General features: G+C 43.0%; 1 protein-coding gene across 2 annotated transcripts in view; it reads right to left on the bottom strand.

The window, feature by feature from the left end:
• Positions 1 to 16,496, bottom strand: part of sepsecs (Sep (O-phosphoserine) tRNA:Sec (selenocysteine) tRNA synthase) — a 78,249-nt gene that overhangs the window by 34,734 nt on the left and 27,019 nt on the right. For both annotated transcript variants that reach the window (XM_078215518.1, XM_078215526.1), the window contains exon 5: positions 4,345 to 4,503. In XM_078215518.1, the coding sequence (XP_078071644.1) occupies positions 4,345 to 4,503 (159 nt within the window). The remainder of the gene's footprint in view (positions 1 to 4,344; positions 4,504 to 16,496) is intronic.

Below are 16,496 nucleotides of genomic sequence, written 5' to 3' on the forward strand. Positions count from 1 at the left end.
TGTACCATGCCTCGGGACACTCTTTCCTGCAGCGTATCAGGTAGACAACGTTGGCCAAGTTGCAAGAGTATGTACCGTGTACCTGGTGGATGGTGTTCTCACGTGAGATGATGGCATGTGTGTCGATGATCCGGCACGTCTTGCAGAGGTTGCTGTGGCAGGGTTGTGTGGTGTCGTGGTCACTGTTCTCCTGAAGGCTGGGTAGTTTGCTGCGGACAATGGTCTGTTTGAGGTTGTGCAGTTGTTTGAAGGCAAGAAGTGGGGGTGTGGGGATGGCCTTGGCGAGATGTTTGTCTTCATCAATGACATGTTGAAGGCTCCGGAGGAGATGCCGTAGCTTCTCCACTCTGGGGAAGTACTGGACGACGAAGGGTACTCTGTCTACCGTGTCCCATGTTTGTCTTCTGAGGAGGTCGGTGCGGTTTTTCGCTGTGGTGTGTCGGAACTGTTGATCGATGAGTCGAGCGCCATATCCTATTCTTATGAGGGCATCTTTCAGCGTCTGGAGGTGTCTGTTGCGATCCTCCTCATCTGAGCAGATCCTGTGTATACGGAGGGCTTGTTCATAGGGGATGGCTTCAACCGGGATATTGGGTTCATGTCACACTATCTGTAATCCCCACAGCTTGCCTGGACCTGCAGAGTCTCACTGGCTGTCCTGTCTGGAGACAATACACATCTCTTTAACCTGTCTTGATGCTCTCTCCACTCACATTGTTTGTATCTTAAAGACTTGATTAGCTGTAAGTATTCGCATTCCAACCATTATTCTGTAAATTGAGTTTGTGTCTTTATATGCCCTGTTTGTGAACAGAATTCCCACTCACCTGAAGGGGCTTAAGGCTCCAAAAGCTTGTGGCTTTTGCTACCAAATAAACCTGTTGGACTTTAACCTGGTGTTGTTAAACTTCTTATTGTGTGGATATATTCACAGTGCTGTTAGGGAAGAAGTTCCATCATTTTAACTCTGTGACATAGGATCAACAATATATTTCCAAGGTGGCCTGTGACTTGGAAAGGAACTTGTATATTATGTTGTTCTGATGCATTGTCAGTCCTTGTCCTTCAAGGTGATGCAGCTCCTGCCTTTGGAAGGTGCTTTCAAAGAAGACTCGACACGTTATTTGCAAAGCATCTTGTGGATAGTACCTGGCAAATCAATTGGCCCTGAAAATAGACAGCCCATACCCGGTCATTATCAACAATGAAGCATTTGGTATTTCATAGAATCCCTACAATACAGGAGGATGCCATTTGGCCCATCAAACCTGCATCGACAACAATCCCACCCAGGCCCTATCCCCAAAACCCCACATATTTACCCTGCTGATCCCCCGACACTAAGAGGCAATTTAACATGGCCAATCAACCTAAGTTGCACATCTTTGGACAGTGGGAGGAAACCGGAGCACCCAGAGGAAATGCACGCAGACCCAGGGAGAACACGCAAACTCCACACAGTCATGCAAAGCCGGAACTGAACCCGGGTCCCTGGCACTGTGAGGTAGCAGTGCTAACCACTGCGCCACCATGCCACCCGAAGCTCAATTCCGGGTCAAAGATGACATCAAGTTTGCTCACAGTTTGGTTCAGCTTCACAACACAGAAGCAAAATACTACAGATGTGGGATATCTGAAATAAAAACAGAAAATGCTGGAAATACTCAGCAGGTCAGGCAGCTTTGGTGAAGAGAAACAGAGTTAACATTTCAGGTTGATGAACATAGAAAGATAGTAATGTAACAGGTCTGGAGCAAGTGAAAGGGGGACGGATAAGGAACAACAAAAGGGATGATAGAGGGCTGGGGAGAAGGTTTCACAGTACAAAAGGCAAGGGGAATGGTAATGTTGCTGCTCTTTGTAGTTACTCCTACCAGGAGATCTGCTTTCCTGGTATGCTATGCTCCTCTGTCTTGCACTATCCTCACACATCCACTGTAGCTCATCTGCAACCGCTCAATGATGTCCATCATCCAACTACACCTGAGTCGATCCCTCTTTCTGCTGTCCTTCACATTTCCCTCTGATAAAGAGCTCAGCAGCTTTTCAGCCCTGGTCAAATGGCCACAACACTGACATTTTATTTTTCTGGGTGTCACTTTGTAAGAGTTTGTTTTGCTCTTGGAATTTCAAGTACCCCTTCATGTCTTAGCATGCACAATTCAAAAGCCTCTGTTTCCTTCCTGGACTTATTGTTCAGGTTTTTGAAGCATACAGGAAAGTGGATAGAATGTAGCATCTTATGAGGTTTTTCCTTGTTATTAACTTTGAGTTTTCTTGTTGTTAACATGTTCTTCACCTTCAGAGAAATACTGAGTGCTATCTCTATCCTTTTTCTGATTTGAGCATTGTATCTACCATCTTCTGTTATCATTGACTTAAAGAGACAAACTTACCTACTTGTTCCAGTGCAACACCATCCACTTCAGTCTTGTTTCTTCTAATATATTCCTTCTAACTACCATTTTTATTGTCTTTTTGGTGTTCATACTAAATCCATATTCCAAACCTAGATTTTACTTGATCTACCTCTTCTGATTCTGCAAGTGGCACAGTATCATCAGTTTTTCTATATTCTTGCCTACATTTATCATCCCTGGAAGTATATCTAATCCATGAATGAGGGAATACAAAATGCTGCACAGTATATATTACCAAAACCGAAAAGAAAAAAAGACAGGCATGGATAACAGATGAGATATTAACAATGACAATAGAGGAAAGAAAATAAACACCTGAGTATGATGGAATTGAAAAGAAAATAAAGAAAGCATGTAAGGAACCTAAAGGAAAATGGGATAAGAGGATGCCTGATGGGGTACTGGAGCTGGAAGGAAAACAAAAAATCACAGTGAAATCAGGGTGAAATCTTTGATGGATAGGAAGAAAGATATAACAAAACATATTGGGTGGATAAAAGACAAATATCGAAAAATATTGTTTGAAATGGATGCAATAGCACAAAGATGGACAGAGTATATAAGTGAGTTGGACAACAATACAACTGGAGGGAATCCTCAACCTAATGGAGGTCCAAACATTCTGTTTTCAGAAGTAAAGAATGCTTTAAAACTACTGAATACAGGAACAGCTCCAGACATAGATGAAGTAACAACATAACGTCTAAGAACAAGAGGGGGAATATTTAACCTCAGCCAATCTTCGAATAATAAATAGGAGTAAACAAGAGTGTTACATATGCTTCACAGATTATGAAAAAGCAATTGGGTCTGTTTATTACCAAATTCTAATAGACGTGCTGCTGAAATGTGACACTGACAGTAAAGATGTGAGATTGATCCAGAGCTTTTACTGGTACCAAAGAGCAAGCATCAGGCTACAAGGTGGACAATCAGACATGTCTCAAGCAAAGTGAGGAGTACATCAAGGCTGTACAGTGTCGCCAAAATGAATGGCAATGGGACAGGTGAAAAAAACAAAAGACACTCCCAGGTAAAGTGAGAATTGCTGGATAGCAGCTGTCCGAATGTAAAGTGAAGGAATAAAGAAACAAAGAAAAAAATGAATCATCCAAAAAATTCAAAAATGGAGGCAAAAGTTATGATTTAAAATTGCTGAGCTCAATGTTGAGTTCAGAAGGCTGTTGAGTGCCAAGAAAAAAGATGAAGTGTTGTTCCTCTCGCTCGGCCTCAGACTATTGCCAGGGAGAGGGATGGAGCTAGTGATTGAGGAACAGAGCTTGTGATGGGTTCCACAGAGAATGGCTTTCGTCATCCAAATATTTAGTTGGAGGAAATTCTATTCATCCAGTACTGGAGATTGGCAAAGCAGTGTGATAAATGAGGGAGGTGTGAGAAATCTGGGGATGAAGTGAAGGAGATGGGGAGATGCAGCTGGTTGTCATCTGTGTACATGTGGAATTTGGTATTGTGTTTTTAAATGATTTCACCATACTGCAGCATGAACAGCATGCCATAAATTCAGTCTTCACCCCCTCTCCCCTCCATACCCTCCAGTACTATGCAATGTAGGGAGGGAGAGCCTTATACAGTAAATATAAAAAAAGAGTTGAAGGATCTCTACTGGGCCATACCAATACAGAGCGACAGAAAACTTACAGATATAATGATTACATCCTGGGAGTGTTTATCCAGGCGAGGAGAGGGAGAGGAAAAATATCAGGGAGGGTACAAAATATGATGTATGCCCCAATGGGAGGGTACACAGCCTCAAAAAAGTTAGTGAAGTGAAGTGCGATGGGAAAATAGAATATACTTTATAGGAGAACGAAAAAATAAAACAATTAAAACAGGAAAACAGTGGCAGCAGGAGCAGGAGTTTATGTTCAATTACCGTCTGATAACATAAATTATAATCTTGTACCTGCAGTGATCATTGACTTGAAGCATGATTTCTGATCAATCCTTGGCCATATGATAAACTTTGCTTTCGGTCTCCTATGTCGCAGTGCAAGGAAGCAAAGAGTCAAACTCATTCCTGTTGCCAATGGAACCACAAAGCAGCTAGACACTGTTCGAACACCTGGTAATAAAAGAGGCTCACTGTTAGCATCTTCTAGAGTGTAGATTATCAACAAAGTCAAATAATACCCACATACTTGATGGCCATGAAGGATAGCATTTAATAATCCGATGATTTGCATTTCTATTTTGTCAATTATAATGTCAACACTGAAGGACGAACTGTGTATAAAAGATGAATCAATTAAGAGTCCAAACTGCAGAATTGCTTCGCAAGAAGCTGCACCAGCAAAGATCACATTGTAGAGTATTATTCAGAGCAGTTAATGTACAAGCCAATTACTGAAAAAAGGTATCGATAAAGCAAATAAGTAACAGTTCAATTAAATATTTCTATGAAATATTTCTATTTTCTATGAAATAAATCTAAAAGTGGAGCAGTAAAGGAATACCTAGACTTCTGAATTAACCGATTCATTATAGTTGTCGAATGTATTTTTGGATTACCACACCTGGCCTCTCACCTAACCATCTAAACTTATTTGTTTGCATATTACACACTAGTATGGGTTGCGAAATTCACCATCTCAGCATCAGGGCACGAAGTTCCTCTGTAACATGTTACAAAACAAAAGTTCATGTAGAATATCACTTCACTGCAAAACATGCAACTGTATTTAATTACAACCGTCCATGAGATCTGTTATCGGCATAGCAAAAAAAAGATAATTAACCAGATAGTTCTTCTCCAGCTCCACATCTTATAAAGAAAAGGTTGTAGCACATTTTAAGGATGAAAAATTTTGGAATTGAGAAAATGGATATGCTGTAGATGCTGTCTGGTATTCCTCTTATTTAGAATACTGTGGTTGTGAAAAACAGCTCCTTAACTCTCACTTTCCTGGCTCTATAAGTACTATTTGTTCTAATATGGCAGATACAACGTGCACATAATTCTCGTGAGAACATTCGTGTACATGGAGGGTGCAAATATAGGAAGTATGCAGAGTAGGTATTCAGCAGCTGGGTGGTCGCCCACAAGTGCTATTTAAATGAATCATCAGCTACTTACATGTTAGTTGCTGATTGTATTTGGTGATTTCTAGTTGTTTAAAGTTGCTCATGGTTACAGGGAGTGGAGTGGCAGGTGCTGAAAGACTTATGTTCTGACTTCACGGCTTCTGCACAAACTTCTTGCTCCCAGACATGGTTGCAGTTGTAGGCATTCCTTCTGGAATATACTACTGTCGATATCTCGTGCGTGGTTCATGTATTTTAGAATACAAGCCGGAACCTTCCGGCCGTTCACACCGGCAGCATCTTCTGGTCCCGCCGATGGTGCACCCCCGCCGCAGGTTTCCCAGCGGCATGAGGTGCATTCAATGGGAAACCCTGTTGACAACAGTGGGACCAGAAGATCCCACTGCCGGCCAATGGCGGGCCACCTCCTGCCATGTGCCAAAACATATGGCTGGTTGTGATGTAAATCCCACCAAAGATTTTTTAGTTTTGGAATTAAGGTTTTAACTGTAGAAAATACAGCACTGAAGTGGATGTAATTAAAATGAGCTTGAAGTCTATTACATATAAAAGGTTACATTACAGGTTCGAGCCATGTTGACTTAAAAGGTTAACAATTGGAAAGGTGAGACCATAATATAGAATCATAGAAATCATAGAAACCCTACAGTGCAGAAGGAGGCCATTCGGCCCATCGAGTCTGCACCGACCACAATCCCACCCAGGCCCTACCCCCACATATTTACCTGCTAATCCCTCTAACCTACACATCTCAGGACTCTAAGGGGCAATTTTTAAACTGGCCAATCAACCTAACCCGCACATCTTTGGACTGTGGGAGGAAACCGGAGCACCCGGAGGAAACCCACGCAGACACGAGGAGAATGTGCAAACTCCACACAGACAGTGACCCGAGCCAGGAATCGAACCCGGGACCCTGGAGCTGTGAAGCAGCAGTGCTAACCACTGTGCTACCGTGCCGCTCTAGCAGGTAGAGAAATTTAAACAATGCACAACCTATCTATGGGCCTTTTGAAGACATGACATCTACAATCCTTGCAGGAAGTGTAGTCCAGGCAGAGGTTTTGTTTTGGAATTGGGGCTAAATTAGTTTAAAAGCATTCAGTAAACCCTGAAGGATTGTAAAATCCACTTCAGATCAAATAAGTTATTTAAATCTATGAAACTGTATCTAAAAGTCTATTCAAGGACATCCCAAAGCATGCTATGTCATCATGGAGATGAGAGGAGCTTAGGGAGATTTGCTGGTTTCAAATTATCTGGGCGTTTGCTGAGAGTATTAGTTTCAGCTTGGAATTGGTGTATGCAGCTCACTGACAGATGTTACGATCCAGTTGATGTTAATACTAGACAGTCAGATCCCAGACTGAAACTCAGGCCCCAGCAGCCTTGCAGTATTCCTTATCAGAGAGCTTAGAACTCTTGTCTTCACTCTCTGACATACACAGCCTGCACTGCTTTTCTGTCTTTCCCTCTATGTGGCTCTATGGGCCCTATTTTACCGTTTAGATTCTAAGTGCTGGGCAGACTTGAAACTGGGAGTGTTTCAGATCTGACTTTTAGACCCGTTCTCCGGCGCCCCCATACGCGCTCTGCTGCAAAAATATCAGTGATTCCGAATCGCGCTGCACAAGCCTGTGGGCGGGGCTTAACACACCTGAAATCTTGCAGCTCCAATCAGCACTTCCAACTGCACATGCACAGAAAAAAAATGATAGAATGCTGTTCCCTTGCCACATCCCTCCCGGGCCGGATAATGCCCTCCACCTGGCCCCCACAGATATTGCCCCACCCCCAGAACATTACTGATCCCCTTATCCCCCCACCCTCTGTACTCCAGGCAGAGGCTTTGTTTTGGAATTGGGGCTAAATTAGTTTAAAAGCATTCAGTAAACCCTGAAGGATTGTAAAATCCACTTCAGATCAAATAAATTATTCAAATCTGTGAAACTGTATCTAAAGTGCCCCTCCCCCTCCCTCCTCCCACTGATCTCAGGCAGAGTGACCCCCCCCCCTCCCCTACCACTGATATCAGGAAGAATGGCAGCGGACCCTCCTACCCCGCCCCCCCACCGATCTCAAGCAGAGAGCCGTCGGGCCCACCTTCCCACCCCCCCACCGATCTCAGGCAGAGTGACCCCCTCCCCCCCCCCCCCACTGATCTCAGACAGAGTGGAAGCAGACCTCCCTTTTCTCCCACTGATCTCAGGCTGGGTGGCAGTGAACTGCCCCCACCCCCCAACCGATTTCAAGCAGAGAGCTGCCGGATGCTCGGCACCTATCTCCTCACTAACTGGGGCGCCTGAATTGGACTTTTGTGGAGCATGTCTGTTCCGCGCCAATTCTGGATGGGCGAACGCGTTGGTAAAGGGGGAAATGCCGGTAAAGTTGGGCATGCAGCCCATTAAGTCAATTTAAATGCATGCAAATGCATTTAAATGGCCGTCGCACCCGTTTCGGGCGCAGTCCCAATCGTGGCCATTTTTGGGCCTTGGTAAAGGGGGAAAGGGCGTGGACACGGGTGTGGATCGCGCTACTCGCCTCACGCCCGACTTTACCAAGTTTTCGCACCCAAAAACGGGCGCAACGCAATGGTAAAATCGGGCCCAATGTGTCACTGAATCCCTCTCACTCGGCAACAGCACAATTTTCCGACTTTGCATTTTTCCCAAAATCACTGAACTGCTTACTCTTTTGCAACCCATCTCTTCACTACAGAGGCTGTAAAACTTCATTAAAAATGCAAGTATACATACAAATCCAGAAAACTGTGCCTCTTTGCGTGGAAACACTTCAGACATCCCAGCACCAAGCTCACAAAAACAACGAAATGAAACTGAAACCATGTTCCACCTTTCTTAATACACAAATATAAATTCAACCTAAAGTTATACATTCTTCCTAACACAAATATAAGTGTATCCCAGGACATTGTGGGAGGCTAGGGAGGAAATTGCGGGTCCCCTAGCCGAGATATTTGAATCATCGATAGTCACAGGTGAGGTGCCTGAAGATTGGAGGGTGGCAAATGTTGTACCTTTGTTTAAAAAGGGCTGCAGGGAAAAGCCTGGGAACTACAGGCCAGTGAGCCTCACATCTGTGGTGGGTAAGTTGTTGGAAAGTATTTTGAGAGCCAGGATCTACAGGCATTTAGAGATGCAAGGACTGATTAGGAACAGTCAGCATGGCTTTTTGAGTGGAAAATCATGTCTCACAAATTTGATTGAGTTTTCTGAAGGGGTAACCAAGAAGGTAGATGAGGGCAGTGCAGTTGATGTTGTCTACATGGACTTTAGCAAGGCCTTTGACAAGGTACCGCATGGTAGGTTGTTGCATAAAGTTAAATCTCACGGGATCCAGGATGAGGTAGCTAAATGGATACAAAACTGGCTTCATGACAGAAGCCAGAGGGTGGTTGTAGAGGTTGTTTTCAAACTGGAGACCTGTGACCAGCGGGGTGCCTCAGGGATCATTGCTGGGTCCTTCAGGGATCATTGCTGGGTCCACCGGAATTTGTCATTTATATTAATGATTTGGATGAGAATATAGGAGGCATGGTTAGTAACTTTGCAGATGACACCAAGATTGGTGGCATAGTGGACAGTGAAGAAGGTTATCCTGGATTGCAACGGGATCTTGATCAATTGGGCTGACAAATGGCAGATGGAGTTTAATTTAGTCAAATGCGAGATGATGCATTTTGGTAGATTGAGCCAGGGCAGGACTTACTCAGTTGATGGTAGGGCGTTGGGGAGAATTACAGAACAAAGAGATCTAGGGGTACAGGTTCATATCTCCTTGAAAGTGGAGTCACAGATGGACAGAGTGATGAAGAAGGCATTCAGCATGCTTGGTTTCATTGGTCAGAACATTGAATACAGGAGTTGGGACATCTTGTTGAAGTTGTACAAGACATTGGTAAGGCCACACTTGGAATACTGTGTACAGTTCTGGTCACCCTATAAAACAAAGGATATCATTAAACTAGAAAGAGTGCAGAAGAGATTTACTAGGATGCTACTGGGACTTGATGGTTTGAGTTATAAGGGGAGGCTTGATAGACTGGAACCTTTTTCTCTGGAGCGTAGAAGGCTGAGGGGTGGTCTTATAGAGGTCTATAAAATAATGAGGGACACAGATCAGCTAGATAGTCAATATCTTTTCCCAAAGGTAGGGGAGTCTAAAACTAGAGGGCATAGGTTTAAGATGAGAGGGGAGAGATACAAAAGTGTCCAGAGGACCAATTTTTTCACACAGAGGATGGTGAGTGTCTGGAACAAGCTGCCAGAGGTAGCAGTAAAAAGCGTTTAGACAGTTACATAGGTAAGATGGGTATAGAAGGATATGGGCCAAATGTGGGCAATTGGGACCAGCTTAGGGGTTTAAAAAAAAGATTGGCATGGACAAGTTGGGCCGAAGGGCCTGTTTCCATGCTGTAAACCTCTATGACTCTATGAATGGCAGTTAGCCCTGCTGTGTAAACAGATGAAAAGCTAACTTCATCATTCTCGGTATGGAATGCAGGTGAGGCTTGAATTTGAGATTGAATTTTGTTACGCAAAAGGAAGATTGCCTAGTTTGAAGCGAGCAGAAGAGTTTACAATGATCCTCACAGAGCGTTGTGGCATAAGAAAACAATCAGCAGAATTCGCTGGAAAGTATTGAAATGGCAATCTAAACAAGGGACTGAGGCATCCTCAGTCAAAGGTAGTAAATGAAACTGGCTGGAACTGTAATTGAGACTTACTGGAACAATGGGGAAAATTGAAGTGTGAAGTTCCAAAGGACTGTGGCATACTTGTGGATAGTCCCAATAGAAGTAAATAATTCTAAGGTATCATAAAGTGCAACAGAATTTTTGGGAGAAATAAGAAGTTAAACTGAGTGCATAACGTATATAGTTCTAACCTATAGCGTTAATATAATCATATTTGCACTGTTTAATTTGTTCCATAAAGTTTGTACTTTTGTTTAAAAATGTGAAATCATGATGTCTTCATTCTGCAAAAATCCACTGTGTCAATCAGCATTTGGAGGACCACGACAAACCAATCCCTTGATGTGGCTCATGACTTTGGTCTGCAATCCACACATGTATGGACAGCATGCATATAACAAAAGCTGAATGATTGAGCAGGCCCTGGGTGTGCTGAAACAACATTCTGCAGCTTGGACTGCTCTGAAGGAGCCCCACTGTACTCAGCAGAGTGAAAGTCAAGATCCATGGGGTCTGCTACATGCTGCACAACCATGCTGTCATCCTGAGGATACAGCCCTTGCCAGTAGGTGTGTGATGACCAGAAGAGGAGAAGGAAAAGAGGAGATCCATTTGTAACCAGGATGTCACTGAATGACTTATCCGACTGCAGTTCCGGTAAGTGCTATCCCAAATTCCCATTCACCAATAGTCCCACACTGCACCTTTCCTCTTTAATGACCATCATGACACCCTCTTTCCACAATGCAAAAATAAAACTCAAGAGAAAATAAACAGTCAAAGCCTAATTTATAAAACATAATGATGTTATAGTTCATATACAAATTAACTAATGACCCTTGTGCATTCCCTTAATGCCTGTCTTCCGTGCACCTTTGTCTGTCCTAATACTCCTAATGTGGAGATGCCGGCGTTGGACTGGGGCAAACACAGTAAGAAGTTTAACAACACCAGGTTAAAGTCCAACAGGTTTATTTGGTAGCAAAAGCCACACAAGCTTTCGGAGCCCCAAGCCCCTTCTTCAGGTGAGTGGGAATTCTGTTCACAAACAGGGCATATAAAGACACAAACTCAATTTACATGAATAATGGTTGGAATGTGAATACTTACAGCTAATCAAGTCTTTAAGATACAAACAATGTGAGTGGAGAGAGCATCAAGACAGGCTAAAGAGATGTGTATTGTCTCCAGACAGGACAGCCAGTGAAACTCTGCAGAATTCCCACTCACCTGAAGAAGGGGCTTGGGGCTCCGAAAGCTTGTGTGGCTTTTGCTACCAAATAAACCTGTTGGACTTTAACCTGGTGTTGTTAAACTTCTTACTAATACTCCTAAACAGTGCTACCCCAGCATTGTAGGTGGAAGGGTGCTAATAGCTGGTTGCTGACATTCCTGCGGAGACTGCAGATGGCCTTGCAGGACAACCTTGAATAGCTCTAGACTAGAAGACCAGGTTTCAGATTGCACCATCTCGCCATGGGCAAGCAGTGCTCTGAGCTTTCTGCCTGACAGGCAACAGCAAGTAGGAGTGGGAGGAGTGATGCTATCACCCTGAGATAGAACAGCAGGTTCACACCCCTCAGAGCTCCCACCACCATCGAGGTTCTTGAAAAATCCTCTGCTGGACGACAGAGACTGAGACCCTGCAAGACCTTTAGAACATTGCTATTCGTAAAAATGTTAGCAGAAATCTGGCAGCAGCCAGACATTGAGTATCTGCTGCTTATGCTGCAATGGAAGGGGAGTCATTGGCCAACGTATGTTGCATCATGGTAAAGTCCACAAGTGTACTAATGGAGTTGGCCACCACGTCCACACTGGTAAAAATGACCACAAGTTCAGCACACGGTCCTGTGCCAGATTAGTACCAGGCTCCTCCCTGCTCCCTGACATTGACCACAGGCTATCTGGTAGGCTTTCCAATGCACCAAACATTTTGCTGTGCAAACCTGTCACCACCTGCCATAGCCCACCCTAAAGTCCTCACCCGAGTCCTCTGCAGCATAACTCATATGTAACCCCACCTACCTGCGAGCTGATACCTCCACTACCTTTGTCCCCTGATCTCAATAAAGATTACTTGTGATCAGTTTCCCACAATGAACAGATCCTGTCACTAATCTACCCACTAATGTATGTGCAGTGTCAGTATCCAAACTGGTGGCCGCAAGTGCCTGTTTTTTATTCATCCCTTTCTTCCTGCTTATCCACCTCTTGCTCTTCCACCACAGACCAGATTGCAGTTCTTAATTATCTGAAAGGATAAAAGACAAAGGAAAGATTGAATGAGGGAGCCCAAGGGGCAGGAATGGTGGGGTCATCGGGGATGGAAACAAGAGGTACCTGCTTAGACCATTTGGAGCTTGTGAATTTGTGAATCAGACAAGATTGTGGGATGAGGGGGAAGTGAAGTGTGAAAAGGAGGATAAGGTATGAGGCTAGTGTTGTCTTCAATGATTGCGGCCCTGCAATGGCCCTCCATCAGGCTAAGAATGTATAGTCAAACCTGTCCCTGGCCAGTTAGCTTTTAGCTGCATCTTGTTATGTATCACTTTGTCCTGCACGAGAGGGGGAAGTGAAGCAGTAAGTGTGGAGCAAGCTGTGTGGATCATGTAGCTGTCATGGTCAAAAAGGTAGCAGGCATGAGATGCAAGTGTTGGACTTGCAGCCGTAGTAAGTGGGTGAGAATGAGGTGAAGTTATGAATGTTAGGTACGAATCGTGACGGATAGAGATTGTTACTAGGTGAGTGTTGTGATTATGATGCATTGAGCAAGTGTCTGAGGCTCCTGGTTCCGTTGGTAGGATAAGGTATTTGAATATGCATTTACTGACCTTGACCACTCACTTAAGGTCACTGAACTTTTTGCGCCACTGCATCCAGACCTTTGGGGCTTGACTCCTGGCATTGACTGTCATTTCTATGCTTGCTCAACGCATCATAACCCCAACACTCAACTAGTAACAATCTCTATCAGTCACAATTCATTCCTAACATTCATAACTTCACCTCATTCTCAAATACTTAGTACGGCTGCAAGCCCCACATTTGCATTTCATGCTTGGTCACTCTGTCTTTTGCAAAGTTTGTCTTGCCTCCTCTCATATCCTCCTCCAAGGCGTCCAATGTAGCAACAGAGAAACTTGGAGCATGTTCATTGCCCTGATGCGCCAGCATTCCCGTTCAGAGGTACAGGTTGGCTTTAAATAGCACAAGATAGCTTTAAGTGGTGCTCGTCTCACAAACATGGGCTAAGGCATTCAACCACTTAAACCTGTGGTATTTTGTGCAGTCAGAAATAACATTTGAAACTTGGGTGAGGTGAGTTATCTTGGGAAGAAGAATGTGAGGGATTTGTCACTGAACAATAAAACTTTTAAAAGGTTTAGATGAGCAGAGAGGCTTGGGGGCTCAATTAAATATATCTTGAAAGTTGGGCCAGCAAATTTCTTTGACAGCACTTTCCAAACCCATGACCTCTACCACTTTAGAAGGACAAGGGTAGCTAATGCGTGGGAACACCACCACCTGCAAGTTCCCCTCCAAGCCACATACCATCTTGACTTTGAACTATATTGCCATTTCTTCACTGCAATTGGGTCAAATTCCTGAAACTCTTTTCGCAATAGCACTGTCGGTGTACCTACATTGTGCAGTGGTTCAAGAAGGCAGCTCAACACCACCTTCTCAAGGGCAATTAGGGACGGACAATGCGTGCTGGCCTAGCCAGTGACACCTACATTCCATGAATGAATAAAAAAAAGCTGCAAAGATAAAAACATAGTGAACCTCAATAAATAGTAGCAGCGAGTACAAAAACAAAGAGACAATGCTAAATCTATACAAATCACTAGGCAGGTCATTGTTAGCATATGTGTGCCGCTTTGGGCACCTTGCTTTAGTAAGAATATCAAAGCCATGGACAAAGTGTAGAAGAGATTCACCGAAAAGCTACCAGGGATGACAGCTTATGGCAACTACAGAAATTGAGACTCCAGGCATTAAAACAGAGAAAATCTAATCAAGGTCTTCAGAAATTTGAGACATTTTGATAAACTGAATAGGGGAAAATTATTTCCACTGTTCTGTGAGTGATCAGTGATCAATTTAATGTCATAATCAAAAGATCAAAGCAAAAGCTTTGCAGATTTTTAAATTTGCTTTAACATTGGGTGGAACATGGAATGTCCTATCAGATCACTGGTGGAAGTGGAATCTATAAATGTGAGGTGGATAAATATCTGAAAACAAGAATGGAAAAGGATATGGGAAAAGGACAGGGAAATGGAACAAAATGTACAGCTCTTCCAAAGTGCTAGTATAAACCCAATGGTTCGAATGGCCTTATTTATCATATTAAAGTCTATAACATGGAGTTTTTAAATCATCGTATCCTCTAATTTTTGTTGTTATGCATGGGGTCTATAATTTTTTAGTGTGACCACACACTTGCAATAACTTAAAGAGGTGAACTAGTTCATAGCTTGAGTGGGAATTTTCAAGTTGCTGTGCTGCCATGCAGAGCATTGGTTCTAATTTTAGAATCAAAGAATAATACAGGACAGAAGGAGGCTAGTTTGCCCACCATGCCAGTGCAGAACAAACTACCTTTGGGAATAAAGAAGAAACTTAGAATGACTTACCTTTGGATGATTAATTAAGTGCGATGAGTCCATAAAGCAAACAGTATATGGTTTACGGAAGGTATAAAACTTATGGATCAAATTGCCATTTCTCATTCCAAGCCTTATCTTACATTCTGAAACCGTGCTGCTTAAGCGAACATAGATAATTGCAGTAACTGCATTTCGACAGATCTTGGTTTCAGGTCCATGCTAATTAGATGTTGAGAGATAGCCCAACAGAGCTGAGTACAGATATTGATAAAGGCCCAATTGCTTCAAATGAACTTACACTGCTTGAAAACATCACATCTAGATGTTTTTAGCTCACATGCATGGTTTGTGAACTGCGACAAGTCTGTCAGGTAAATATTATTGCTCAGGGTTTCTGTAAGAAACTGAAGCATGACTCAAGAGAGTTCCATAGAGATGAAAACAAAAACAGATTCCAAATTTCCACAAGGTTGCTGTTGCAACAGCAATTTCTGTCTGGGACAAGGAGAGTAGTATGAATGGTTAAAGCCTATTATTTGATAAACTGTGGAAACTAGGTCCTGAAGGGATAGGATACTCAATAGCTGGAGTACCATCTCCCCCATTGGTAGTTACAAGAATATCCTGACTGGGGTACTGCACTCTGAATTCTCCATAAGATTAAGATAACCTGGATAACCTTATGCAGATTTACACACATGCTGACATTTAAAAAGGAGTAAGAAACAATGGAGGAGTGGGAATAAATGGAGGGTCTGAATGGCACATTGTCTTCTCGCTTCAAGGACCTGGGGGCACGTTGAGCTCAGATAGTTAGGACACACCTCCTTAGTGTTCTGTCTGCGAAGAACTGCAGCAGAAAAATGCTTGAACAAAACAAGCTACGAGTGTACATGGATTCATACTATTAAAATATCACAATTCAGCACAAACTGACTGGTCTCATATCTTAACATCGGAAGAAATGATTGGTCCAGCGAGTGGAATGGCACAGCAGGGAAACACTTCTCTGACACTGCAGTTTAAGAGCATCATTGGGACTGATTAACAGAAACTTTCTTTTGCAACTGACCGCATTATTCTACAACCAGAATTGTTTTGGGCAGATATTCCAATAACATCTTCCTTTCATAAAGCACCATTAACATACTAAAACGTCTCAAGGCATTACACGAGTGCAATGAGTGAAAAAAAAACAAAAGTACAGAACAGGAACAGACCCTTTGGCCCTCCAAGCCTGTGCAGAGAGCGGTAAAGTCATTTTAACATGCTGTACATGACCAATCAGAAGTACAACTCATCAAGAGTTGTGGCAGATGTAAGAGACAATTCTGATGTTTGGAATGGGAAAGATGGATGCATTAATGCCAAAGAGGTATAGAGAGGACAAATCACCTCTTTCTCCCCTCTCGTCCTTGTAGATGTGGATATGTGGCAACAAGCTATAAATAAATAAAATAATGCATGATTGCTAATTATCTTGCATTAACAGCTAGATTTATAACATTGTGCTGTTCTTTAACTTTGTGTACCTGTGATATTTTAATAATGTTTCAGACTTGTTAACTCACAAATTGTTAATAAAACTTGCTGATTTCTGCAAAAGCTATAACCTATTACAGGTCCATTAATCTGAGAAAATAGTAATGTGGTTCACTGATTCATGTTAATGTATTTCTG

This window comes from Mustelus asterias, chromosome 1 (assembly GCF_964213995.1).
Source record: "Mustelus asterias chromosome 1, sMusAst1.hap1.1, whole genome shotgun sequence".
Taxonomy (NCBI): domain Eukaryota; kingdom Metazoa; phylum Chordata; class Chondrichthyes; order Carcharhiniformes; family Triakidae; genus Mustelus; species Mustelus asterias.